Consider the following 12,899-nt stretch of genomic DNA (forward strand, 5'->3'; position numbering starts at 1 on the left):
ATCAATTGAAAAATAAAATAAAAAATAAATAAATTGGATTCTACACAGAAAATTGTAAAAGAATTTGATTTACTTCATCTTCAAATTCCTAACCGTTAAATGGCGATTTGCATCCGAAAGTCAAATTTTTCTTGAAAATTCATAGTTCAATGTTAGTTTAGGCAAAAAAGGGTAACCTGCTATTGTTGGTTCACCCAAGAGATAAGTACGTAAATTGTTCAACAATTTTCCTTCAGATAAATGTGGTCTTGTAGCACGCCATGATGACAAGATATGCATCAAGCATGGAAAGTTTGAAGCACCGCCTAGACATCCATTAAAGTGCATAGGCATTGGGATCTATGTTAGTTGCAATTATTCAACATGGACATAGTGCTTATGAACATCCACAGAGGATGTAAGATCACAGGAGACATCTTGATCATTTGATAGAATACTTCTAGTGTTGCTGATGACTTAAACATCACATGCTAAAGCTTCATTCCAACACTAAAAGTGTTAAATAGTCAATGATGACATATTTTTTCCAAGTTCAATTTTCTCCTTAAAGTGTGATGTTTCTAATGTTTCAATAAACAAGTACACTCACAAAATATAGAAATGAAGGTAAGGGCCTCAACTCATTTGACATAAAGTTCTGGATGAGAGCACCTACAGATACACTCTTGATGTTGAATGACGAGCCATATGACTTGTAGATTTGTGTAGTTTTCAAATTGGAAGGTGGTCTCTGGCTAAATGCAATGATGGAAATTATAGGATGAGCGACTCTTGAATACATTGGTCCATACATTTGTAAGCGCGTGGGTAAACAAAGGAGGAGTTTGGAGTTGACTATGTAAAGAAACATTTTCTATAAGATTTCGTAGGTCAAGCCTATAGCTGGAAATGTGTACATAGATGTGTGCTAAATGAGAATGGATGGACAATGCATACCCAATGTTTGACAAAATGCTTAATCATCTGTTTCACCATAGAAGATAAGGACCCAAAAGTTGATATATGGTGATTCTTATAAAAAAATTAGAAATTCAATAGAGATTTGCACTGATGAGAGGATAGAAATAGCACAACAATCCATTTCCTTCTAGCCTCAATTTGACAGTATGCCTTAGAGGAATACATGATGGAGCTTATGATTAAGAGGATCAATAGTGTGGATTTTGTAAAGTGAGTATATTCAACATTAGATGTGGTTCATGAAAAAGAGAAATTGGTCAACAAATTTCGTTAAAGTGCATGTATTCAAAGACAAGTTTCTATGAAATGGATCATGGAAGCATGATGGGTAAGAGGGGTATATTGAATTATTGAAATTGGTGTCCAATCAATGTTTCTTCTTCATCACTCAAAACATGGAATGTTCATCATCAATCACATCTATAGTGAATGTACCAGAAATGAAGTTTTGAGTAGATCAATAACTCGAAAATAAAGAGAAGATTTAGTTGTTGGCATCAAAATCAATAATTAGATCTTTAGTCAAAAGTGTCCAAGTTTCACTTATTATTTTTTGTTTTATTTCTTTATATTATGTATACACACTCTCCTTTCTCTGTTCATGAGAGGAAAAGAAAGGATAAGCTTGTGAATTAGAACATTAGCAAAGTGCTAATTAACTCTACACTTCAAACATCATTCAGAAACTTTATGCCTCTTTTCACAAAGAATTGGTTCTTCATACACCACAATTGGACATTTTGGAAGAGGTCCACACTCACATGAATGAAAGGTATTATGTCAAAAAAATTACTTGTTAAGTATATGCTTCTATGGGCTACAACCAAGCTATTAAGTAGCTTTATCATACAATTGTGTCGTTGGTATGTTCCAAGGATCCAGTCTCGGTATGTGCATGGAGGTTGGCAGATTGTGTTGGGATATGAAGCCCAACGGTCATGAATGTTCCCTCTCCCTCTTGTCTCTTCGTATTCAATGAGTTTTCTACAAATGACTTGTGCAGTCATGTATTGTATTAGTATTAGATGCAAGGTGAGGCTAGAGTAGAGAAGGAAGAAGGTGAAGTTGATTTTATCATCAACAAATTTCTTGGAAATTTGGGCTCGGTAGAAAATGAGGCTATGCTTGTGAAGAGCAAAAGAATCTGCCATGTGCATTGGTGGGATGGCTGGGAAAATAAGCCTAAAGATGAACCATAAGATTTTAAGGCTCTTAAATATGATCTTTATGCATTTATTGAGCACACAAGTAATGGTGATGCGTGAAATAAGAAAGTTGTCATGGAAGAATTGTGGAAGTGAACAATATAAGATAAGATTGGCAAGTTTGTAAAATGCATGGTGTTGGCATATTATAAAATGACTTCTCTTATCTCTGGTTTAGACCTCAAAGACACAAATAATTCTGCATCCTAAGTTTATAGGATGTTGCAACTAGAATACTTTGAAGAGCATGGGAAGTTTCTGTTAGAAGAAGATGAAGGGGCAGAAGGCATGACTGACAAGATGGAAGACATAGTTGAGAAAAAGCGGCTTATAAATAGGCCAAGAAGATGGTAAAAAAGCCCAAGTTATTTTTTGATCTGCACAAGTGGAGAAGAAAAATAAAGAATACTCCTATAACAATGTGTTCTGTGATACAAAACCAAAAGAGTTCATCACCGAGAAAGGTGAAGGGAAATACAAAGATGAAGAGTCGTATATCTATGAGGGATTTCATAGTAGAGAAAAGAAAATTGACAATGCTCCTGCAACCTTGATAGAGGTGAAAGTTCAATCGACAAATGTCATCTATGGAAATGGTGAGGTTAAGGCTCTTCGAAATGATTGAAGCCACAAAATAAAGTGGTCAAATCTTCAACTTAGGCATCACCAATGTCTGTCCAACAAGCCAAAAGTCATGGAAAGACCATTGAATGATATGGTCTTGGTGGATAAATACACATATAAACTCTACTCGATGCAAGCTCGATAGGCAGTTTCGAAGACTATATTATTGGTCATCACTGTGATACACAACATGCTATCAATAAAACTCTCACCATCGCAGCCAAAGGAACACTGTTATTCTCATATATTGCTGATGAGAATGTTGATTCAAACAACCATAAAAATGATGCAAATTATGCAAGCTGTGGGTTATATTGCAGAGAAGATATTTTCAACTCTGATTTGATTTGGAGAAGACTCATTTGGAATGTGCATGAACAAATTCTGGCAAAGTTAAGATCTTCTCAAGGTTTGGTTGTTCTGTGAGATGTGGAATAGGAAGCAAGGAATGCCATGATGCATGGTTGTGCGTGTTGAACTTCATGGGGGAGATTGTTGGGATACGAAGCCTAATGGTCATGAATGTTCCCTCTCCCTCTTGTCTCTTTGTATTCAATGAGATTTCTATAAATGACTTGTGTAATCATGCATTCTATGGTATCAGAGCTAGTTTGGCTTGAGTAGAGATGGAGGAAGACGATGATGATGTTGATTTGATTATTGAACAATTTCTTGAAAATTTGGATTGGAGTGAAGAGGAGGATGCTGAAGCAAGCGAGGAAAAAGATGAGGAAGCCGAGGTTTACTTGATAGAGGACCCTTTTCTTGCAAAAATATATGACTTGCTCACAGAGAAGTTTTCGCTTTGTAAACATAAATCACAAGAGGATTCTAAGTGCTTGGCAATTGAAGATCTAAGGAGCATGGGGATTATAGAGCTCAAGGAGGCTAGAGAAAGTCAAGAGCTCAAGGTTGTGCATGATCTAGATGCCTTTGGCATGTCAGAGAATAAGGACTTTGATGATTTATTGTTGCAGATTACAATAGTAGAATCAGAATGAAATACATTAACTACAATTTTCTCTGTGCAAGAATGTAAAGGAGCATACAAAAAGTTTGTTGAGAAAGAAGATGAAGGGACAACTAATGAAGGAGAAGACGTAACTGCCATTGATCTTATCTTTAGTAAAGAAAATATACAAGATGATTTAATACCCATAGACTTGGGTGGCTTAAGAGGAAGTCATGAGAGGAGACAATTAATCACCACCTATGGACGAGTCCCAACAACCTTTATAATTTTCACTTGTTTCTCAACAAGGAATGGAATTGGAATGATGCAAATTATGTGAGCTGCAGGCTGCATTACAAAGAAGATATTTATATTCTGATGCAACTTGGAGAAGACTCATCCATAGTATGCTGGAACAAGGTTTGGCAACATTGAGGGCTTCTTTAGGCCTTGTTCTTTTCTAAGGTGTGGAATAGGAAGCAGGGGATGCCATGATGCATGGCTGTGCCAGTTGGACTTCACAAGGGAGATTGTTGGGATATGAAGTCCAACAATCACGACTGTTCCTTCTCCCTCTTGTCTCTTCGTATTCGATGAACTTTCTATAAATGACTTGTGTAGTCATGTATTGAATGGAATCAAATATTTCATTAATATAATTGTTCCCTGCTTTGAGTGTAGACGTAGGCAAAATTTTGCCGAACCATGATAAATAGTTGTATCATTATATTTTGTCTTCTTCGTTGATTGATTTAATCTACTCATTTAATAATTTATAGATCGAACTCAACCCATCGTGTGCCTTCCAACTTGCTCTGTTTCTTTTCAACATTGTGTGGGTATGGAAAACCAAACAACATCCTTCTCTTAGAGCTTGACCATACTTGGTCAATCATTGTATGTACACATTAAAAATTTCATGGACTGTTGATCATACCTGTGTGAGCATAGTCTCCACTCTTTGTCTTATACGAGGAGAAATGTGCATCTATGTTTGATATTGTGTAAAAACAATATCTTTCCCACCTTTAATATTCCGCTATGAATTCATAAAGTGCTTACCAATTGCCTGTGCAAGCCTTTTCCTATGTCGTTTCTAGTTTGGTATTCTGTCAAACAATTGACATGAGTTGCCTGTATACTCCTTGTTTGATATATACCTGTGCTGTTCAGTGCATAAGTCACTAATTTTAGCAGAGATAACTCCTTGTCAGGTCTTATTGAGTGACACCTACAATCATTTTATGCTTTCCAAGATGATATCTGCAATGTTATGAATTCATTATCAATCTAACATTTGAGAGTACCATTTCACTTCCACTGAAATGGAAAGAATATTTGAATTTTCCTCTATTTTGGAGAAGGCATGGAAAATAACTAATTTTTTTTTGAGGTTAATTAACCTTTTAATTTTTATTCCCTTATATTTGACATCTTCTCCATAATAGACATTTTAGATTTCCCACCTAATCTCTTTTTAGTTAGAGAGGCTTAATGTTTTCAATCAAAATACGTGTTTAGAGAGCTTTTCTTAACTTGCCACAACTTTTGACTGGGGCATCAGATTTTGAAAATTCAAAATGGTGGACGGAGACACGATTGAGATAGAGACTTTTCAATCACAACGCGATCATAAATTTGTTAAAATATTGATCATTTTAAAGCTCAAAGTTTAGCATGTTTTGGCTCATTTTAAACTCAAAATGATAATTTTTTCCCATTTGACTTGCATAGACCATGGAAAGTATTAATCACAAAAAATGTACTCTTACTCCACACGCAACATTAGTTCACATTTAATTTTGAAAATTTGAAGGCTCAAGTATAATTTGCCATTGCAATCTTTGTTCACCCTATTGCTAAAGAAGATGGGGGAGACCAATTTATGAAACTTTCCCAAATTTTAAAAAAATATTTTTACAATAGAAAAATAATAATATCCCTCACTAAAATTAAGATGGACCAATCAAAAAAGATAAATTATTGATTAAAAAATAAATTAAAAAATAAATCTATATTTTAATTTTAAAACTTCAATAATTTTTTATCTAAAAATTAACTAAGAGGCAACCACCACAAACCCATGTAATATGCTCTTAGAATAATGATACAATGCTTTATAAATTATTTTGTGGCTTTTAAACTTTGATTATGTAGTACATTTTTCCATCAATATTTCATATCTCTACAAAATCAAGTATAATAAATAAATAAAAAATAGAATCTAAGGAAAAAAAAATAAAAAATAAAAATCTTTAAATTAAGATAGATATCTCAAAATTAGTAAAGTAGAATGAAAATAAGATATCATAATTAACCTAACTTATATCTATTTATATTAATCATTACATTTAAAAACAACCTAATTTATCTTTGAAATATCTAAATACTAATCATTACTTTTAAAGACAACCTAGACAACCTAATTTATCTTTGTCTTTGAAATCTCAACCTAATTTATCTTTGAAATATCTAAATTCTAATCATTACCTGAAAAGTCAAGCTAAAAAATTAGATAACCAATAAAAAAAAAAGCGTTAATGTACCATTTTAATATATTTATATTTTGATACAAGGTAGGTTTTAAATAAAAACAATGACAAATACCAGTATCCATTTTACAGTTGTGAGAAATCTGGCCTCCACAAATTGGAACCTAAAAGACTTGTGAATAAATAATAAATAATAAAAATGTAAAAAGAAAATAGAGACGAAAACGTGCGGTAGGTCGAATCTTGATTTCAAGCAAAATTCGATTGAAAAGTGATTGAAAAGATATTTAGATTGGATCTGAGTAAAAGACAAACTATTTCGATGAATCAATGGTGTCAAAGAGAAATTACTATAAAGGCCATTATAGAAATCCACTGCTAAAACCAAGAAATCAGATGAAGAATATGTGGTGGAAGCTGGCTGCGGAGATTACCAACAACAATTTTCTGGATCCACTCCAGTGCAGCTGTGGCATTTGTTGTTTCCTTAAAAAAGCTCTGGTTTTATACATGGTACTTAGTCATGTTAATGGATCTACTTACGAATATTATCCTAAAATTTTCGATTTTTCTTTTATGGGAATTTCAAATTTCAATGACCCAGGCCGTTAGGATTAAAGAAATATATAATGTTGAAAGACATTTGCAGAATGGTGGTTTGCCTAATCGGGAGTTCAAATCTCAGGAACTTCACCGGTAGAAAAGTTAAAAAGTTGGGGATATTTGTAGCATATTCCGTTTGTTTCCTTGGTAAGATGATTTTGCTGTTTGAATTTTTGCCAGCAAAGCTTAGAAGGTTTGGATTGATTTTGAAGTTTGAATTGTTTGTAAATCCTTGCGCAGGGTTACGTTTTCCCACTTAGGAAAGTAGGCTACCGATATTGCTCATAATCGCATCTTCACGCAACACTGTTCCGTCTGCGAGTAAGGTTGGTGGCTTTGCGCAGCTACTTTTTCTTCACATACGAGACTTTTTTTGAGGATTTACTTCCACATTCTTTTTTTTTTTTTGAAAACAAGAGACCTATTTTTTCTACAGGAAATATACTTGCAGGCCACTCCAAACTAAATTTAAATAAATATTTGATTGATTTGAATATTTAATAGAATGTACATGAGTTGTTCAAGGTACAGAGTGTATTTTATACTGTGGTAAATTCTTTCTTTTTCTCAAATTTTTTTTTTGATTTTTATTATTATTAAAGAATATGGACTTCTTCCGAAAATTCTAGTCATTTCTATGTTTTTCTCAAAAATAGCATTTCAAATTTCTTATATTTTAACAAACCTGTATTTTTCCCAAAAATTCTACTTATTCTTCTTTGTGTAAAATTCTTTTAGACCATCTTGAAAACTGCGAAGTCTGTATTCTCTTTGGAGTAGGCTTACCACAGTTTTTCAGGAGAAGAAAAATCTGCTTCATTATAAAAGATAGAAAAGTCTGTTTTTATCCTTTACATAGAAAAGACTATTTTTCTTTGAGATTTTACCGTATAGCGTTGCAATTATAAGAATTATATTAAATTCATGACGTCGGAATTCTTATATAACAAAAACGTACATTTATCTGTGGGAACAATTCGCTTATCCGTAAAATAAAATAAAGAAAAAGAATCTGTTCTTCCACTGTACGCAAGACAAAGATTATTTCCCTAGACTTGCGATCTTAGAATTGATTCGTAAGCTTTACAATAGCAGACCTTTGTTAACTCTCGTTATTAAATGTGCAAAATATCTGTTACTTGCCATTTTATAATCGGTTGCATAGTAGCTAGTCAGATTTCTTCACCAGTCCGTCTATAAATTTAAAAGCGAATTATTGTAGATTTTGGAAGTAACAATTCATAAAATCCTGTAGAATGCACGTTTTTAAACAATTCTGTTAAATGTAGGTATGCAGTGGAAATGCATAGCAAATGATGGTCCTATACATATCCGATTCCGAAACAAATTTACAGTTATCTTCTTTTCTCAAATGTCCATCCTCTGAAAATGATTATTTTGAATTCATAGAATTGCGACACAAACGTAATAAGTTAGAACTGTTTTCTTACTAGAAATGGAAGGCTGTTTGCAAATTCAGAATCGGCCGAAGAATTTTCTCAACGTTTCTACGTTTTCAATTCTAAAATGGCAATGTCAATATTAGATAGTAGGTTCTCAAATAACTGGCCAACTGTGAACAAATAAGAGTTGAAAACGTGCCGTGCTTTACATACCACGTGGTCTGAATGTTTTAAATTTTCCTCGTTGACAATTGGCATTAGATTTGACAATTTTCAATAGTGGGTACAAGAATCACAATATTGCAGCGTAACAGGCAGGAAGAGAGCACTTTCGAAGTTCTATTCTTTTTCTTATCGGTATTTTTCTCGATTGATAATAGAGTACGGATCTTTGAATAAATATAAATCTGTTTATAACTTCGCTTTTGAATTGTATATTCATGTTTTACGCTTGGTTTTGCAGAGGATCGGGCAGTGCGGTGATAAAGTTGTCGCTCATCGCAAAATGGAGTGAATATAATGGCAGATGTTAAGAATTCTCGGAAATGCAGCGGCCGATGTCCCCACATTTACATAAATTAGTCGCATTGTTATACTTATTTTGCTGTTTTGGCTGCAACAATGGCAGTTGTAGCTCCGCTCTGTAGCTGGGCTGATTGCACTTGTGCAAGCTCGAATCCCTTGTCGAGAAGAGCTACGAGACGACTGACACGTGTGAACAAACATCGGGTTCTGCCTAGGAATTACTGGTCTCCTTCCACAGGGCACGAAGTAATAGGGGAAAAATTGGTTATATTATGCAGAACGAGGCCTAAATGTAGTTTCAAAGAATCCCTCTTCTTTGGAGAAAGCAGACCTTTGCCTTTTCGAATCAACTTTGGTCAAAGAAAGATGAAGGACATTGGTGCTATAGGTCAGAGTTATGATTTATTATTTTTTTGAGGCTTTCACAACGTTCGCTTAATTTTTGTTCTGCTTAATGAAATGCTTTTAGGATTGTCGCCTGGGATTTTATAATCCCAACATTTTGTGTTTTTCTTGCCTGACCCAAATGTGTCCAAGAATAGATCTATTGGGGGCGAAATGATTCTCTGTTGGAAGCTACAAGGTTTAGCTAAATGTATTTTTAATGAAAATTGCTTTCCCAGTAGAATTGGATTCGAAAAATAGATATTTCTAACCTGATGCAATTCTAGTTGCCATTTGTTTGTAAGTGATTGCAGTTCAAATGAATCATAAATGTTCATCACTCAAATACTTACGGCGAAGGCGTTTCATAAAATATCCTACTAAATTTCATTCACTTTGAGTACAGATTTCTCACATTTGGATATTGTCAAGAGATTATGAAAATATGGAATGACATTCCAAGAAAATGATCAGTCAATGTCAGGGGCTTGATTAAACAACTTTGACATTGCAGCCTTATTTTAAAACTAAAACTAAAACAACGAGTTACAGCTGCTTATCTTGGCAAGGGAGGGGATATATGCAAACAGAAACCATGGTATAGTGTCACAACAAAATGCATTCCCAAACAGCTTCAAATTAGATTGATCCTCCACTTTCTTCTTAAATTCTCCTTCATTCAAACTGCACCTTAGATTATCTTCTTTTTTCTCCGTTTGCCCTTATATCCCTTTGGAGACAAGGTGGCACGAATTCAGCTGTATGGTTGTAACTTACTTATTTTGTTTGACTGATTCTCATGATGGTAGGATGTTATATAACATCAAGTGGGGATCATAGTGATGGAAGTAGAGTCCCAGTTGATTCCAGAAAAAAATTGCAAGAGGTGATCTTGCATCCTTCAATCAAGGATTTGATCGTCAAATGAATGTTAGTTTTTCATGGTTTATACAACTAAAGGAATTTTAAAGTTTTAACTAATGGACACTATATTTGGTGATGCAAGTGCCTTCCCACCAAGGATGCTTCTGCATCAAAAGAGTCATCCCTGAGACCTTGGTAGCTTACCAACCATGCAAAACATTAAGATATTACTGTGGTAAGTATCAGAATATTGGTTTCACTTCAAAAAATTACTGTGAAGCATTGTTGAAAGATTCTGGCCAAATCTTGGAGGGGAATTTTGGTTCACATATTTGGGTTTCTGACTTTTTTTAAAGGAATGAGTGCTACCTTATTTATGGAGTTTAGGTTGAGGGTGTAGGGATCCATATTATCAAACACATTTCTTAGGCACATTTCTAATTTATTTGCCTTAACAGAGTCAATGCTGGTCTTCAGCAGCAGTCTCACTTGGGGGACGCTTTTGAAATTTTCAGTGGTTGCATTGTATGTGCTTACATGTGTTTGTAATTTTCCCAGTTAGCTCCACCATATCATCTATTTGAAAGGGTGTTTACTATGCATCTCTATTTCCTTCTCATTGTGTTCTTATCCTGTTGCGTAACTGCTGTGATCTGATATCAACTGTTAAAATTAAAAACAACAAGAGTTCAATCATAATTCAAAATATCACGTTATGATCCATTAGACAAGTTAACAATTAGTTCAAAGAGATCATGTTATTGCCTTGAAACAAATACAACCAAGAAATACTTCCTTATTAAGGATATCAAGAGCTCAGAGCTTTGTGTGTTGTCAAGAGACTTGAGCTGACATTCTAGGGATGAGCATCATGATTCTAACAGGTAGTGGAGGGATTTATTACCAAAAAACAACCTGCTACAATTAACACAATTTCTTCAAATATCAATAAAAGTAATCATAGGTAATGAGAGGGGATGCCAAAAATATCGATTTCATGGTTGGTGAGGTAGTTGGTTGTGTTGGAGCAATGTTTTAATTTTCCTTGGTATCGGCTTTGGCTGCCTTGCTTTTCTTGCCTCATAGCACATTTTAACTGGTCCCCAGTTATGGCTGTTTTCTAAGCATGTCCGGTCATTGTTGGTAGTTGGTATATTGGTCAACTACTTAAAAGTAACAATTCACCATTTTTCCGGTATTCTTTGTTCTTGCATGATGGTTTAATTTCATTGGTTTACTGAATCAAGTGGTTGTGAAATGTGGTTTGTTGATTCATTTTCATTTGTGTGGTAATTGGCTATTGGCTTCTATGCTTCTATAGATTGTTTCTTGGGTTGTCTACTTATATCTTTCGATATTTTGAAAAATCCAAGTCACTAGTGTCAGTACATCCACTGTGGAGTATTTCAATACTTATGGTTATGATGTATTTTATTTTGTAGAGTTTAGAAATTCGTGGTGGGCCCTTGTTACTGGAGAGATTAAAGGTGGGCCCTTGTTATTCAGGAGGTTAAAGGTAGTTTGGCATTATATTATGGGCTTCTATAGATCTGTAGATGCTTGGCATGGGCCTGGAAAAGTTTGTGGATCTTTGTTGACCCTCCATCTGTTCATGAAGCCAATCCAAATCAAGCCACATGGCAGACTGATTGTTTTTGATAGATATGTAGATGGTTGTTGGCACCTCTCTAGCAATCTACAAATTTTCCAAAAGCCTTGATCTCTGCCTACTGGGCTATCGCACTTATGATCTGTGTCTATCAAATGTTGAACCATGTGGCATTTGAGAAGGACTTGATCTTTTCACATATTGTGGGAGGGGATGCTTTGTTCCTCGGAGTTTTTCAAATTTTTTGGGAGGGGTGCAATAAACACAATAAGGCACATTTTGGGGATGGTAGGGGGCAAGAAGCCTCTTTTTAAGGGATAGTTGGGGAAGAGAATTAAAAAATAAGAAAAGTATTAAAAATATAGGAATTTTTTATTTATTCATATATAGGACATTCATCATATACATTATAGAATCAAAATAACACTGGAGCTATATTGGGAATTCTTGAGAGTTGACACAGATCAACTTTTGTTCATTGCTGTCATTGTTAGTGTACACATATTTTAATTTATCATTTCATAACAACTATTGGATCATTTTAGATCCAGGAACATGAAATATCCCAAACAAATGCACAAGAACAAACATAGACAAAAATTGCAATGATAAATCAGCAATCCAAGATTTATATTTAGAGTACAATTTCTTATTACAGTCAATGTATAGCTCAAGAGACCTTGTACCGTGGTCTACTAGCAATTGTTCCACATTGGGAGTTGCGGACGGATGATAATGATACTCCACAATGCTGATGTGATCTCTGCTATCCAGTATATGATTACTGATATTCCCTGAAATGTGTCATCTCAGTAGTACTGGTGATTACAAGCCTGCATTGCTAGATGAATCTCGAATATATGCGACCTCCCAATGATGAATCCAATCAATATTGCTATTGCAATGTATGCGATCCTAATGTCTCAAGCTTTTTCTGTTATAATGGCCACCTTACTATGCATTCACCGATGTCTATATCACAGTTCTGTTAGGGTGTCCCAATTGTAGGTGATTTCTGCAATATGAATATAAGTTGAATCAGTTGTGAGCAAATATAATTAAATCTTAACTTATAAGACTGATCACCAACAATTAGAACAATGATGCATAACAATAAGAAACCATACACCATAACACAATAATTTTGTTGGCTAGGAAAACCTTTGATTAGAGGGAAAACCCTAGCTGAGATTGCACCCACAAGATAGTGTCCTAATATACAAGTTCCTTGTGAAAGGATGTGATCTTGTTAGGAGTCACATACAATTCATTTAGTAC

General features: G+C 34.5%; 1 protein-coding gene across 11 annotated transcripts in view; it reads left to right on the forward strand.

The window, feature by feature from the left end:
- Positions 1 to 6,619: 6,619 nt before the first annotated feature.
- LOC149572257 (3-oxoacyl-[acyl-carrier-protein] synthase II, chloroplastic-like) overlaps positions 6,620 to 12,899 on the forward strand; it is a 134,460-nt gene continuing 128,180 nt past the window's right edge. For 5 of the 11 annotated variants that reach the window (XR_016359905.1, XM_089813488.1, XM_089813494.1 and 2 more), the window contains exons 1-4: positions 6,620 to 6,746; positions 6,883 to 6,983; positions 7,077 to 7,162; positions 8,703 to 9,152. Coding sequence is in view for 10 of the 11 variants with exons in the window: in XM_089813488.1 (XP_089669614.1) it covers positions 8,861 to 9,152 (292 nt within the window). In the remaining variant the exon portion in view is untranslated. Of the gene's footprint in view, positions 6,747 to 6,837; positions 6,984 to 7,076; positions 7,163 to 8,702; positions 9,153 to 12,899 lie in introns of all 11 variants that reach the window. The other 6 variants (XM_089813489.1, XM_089813495.1, XM_089813498.1 and 3 more) reach the window with 3 other exon arrangements.

This window comes from Cupressus sempervirens, chromosome 2, assembly GCF_028749045.1.
Source record: "Cupressus sempervirens isolate cs-2001-9-10 chromosome 2, ASM2874904v1, whole genome shotgun sequence".
Lineage (NCBI taxonomy): Eukaryota > Viridiplantae > Streptophyta > Pinopsida > Cupressales > Cupressaceae > Cupressus > Cupressus sempervirens.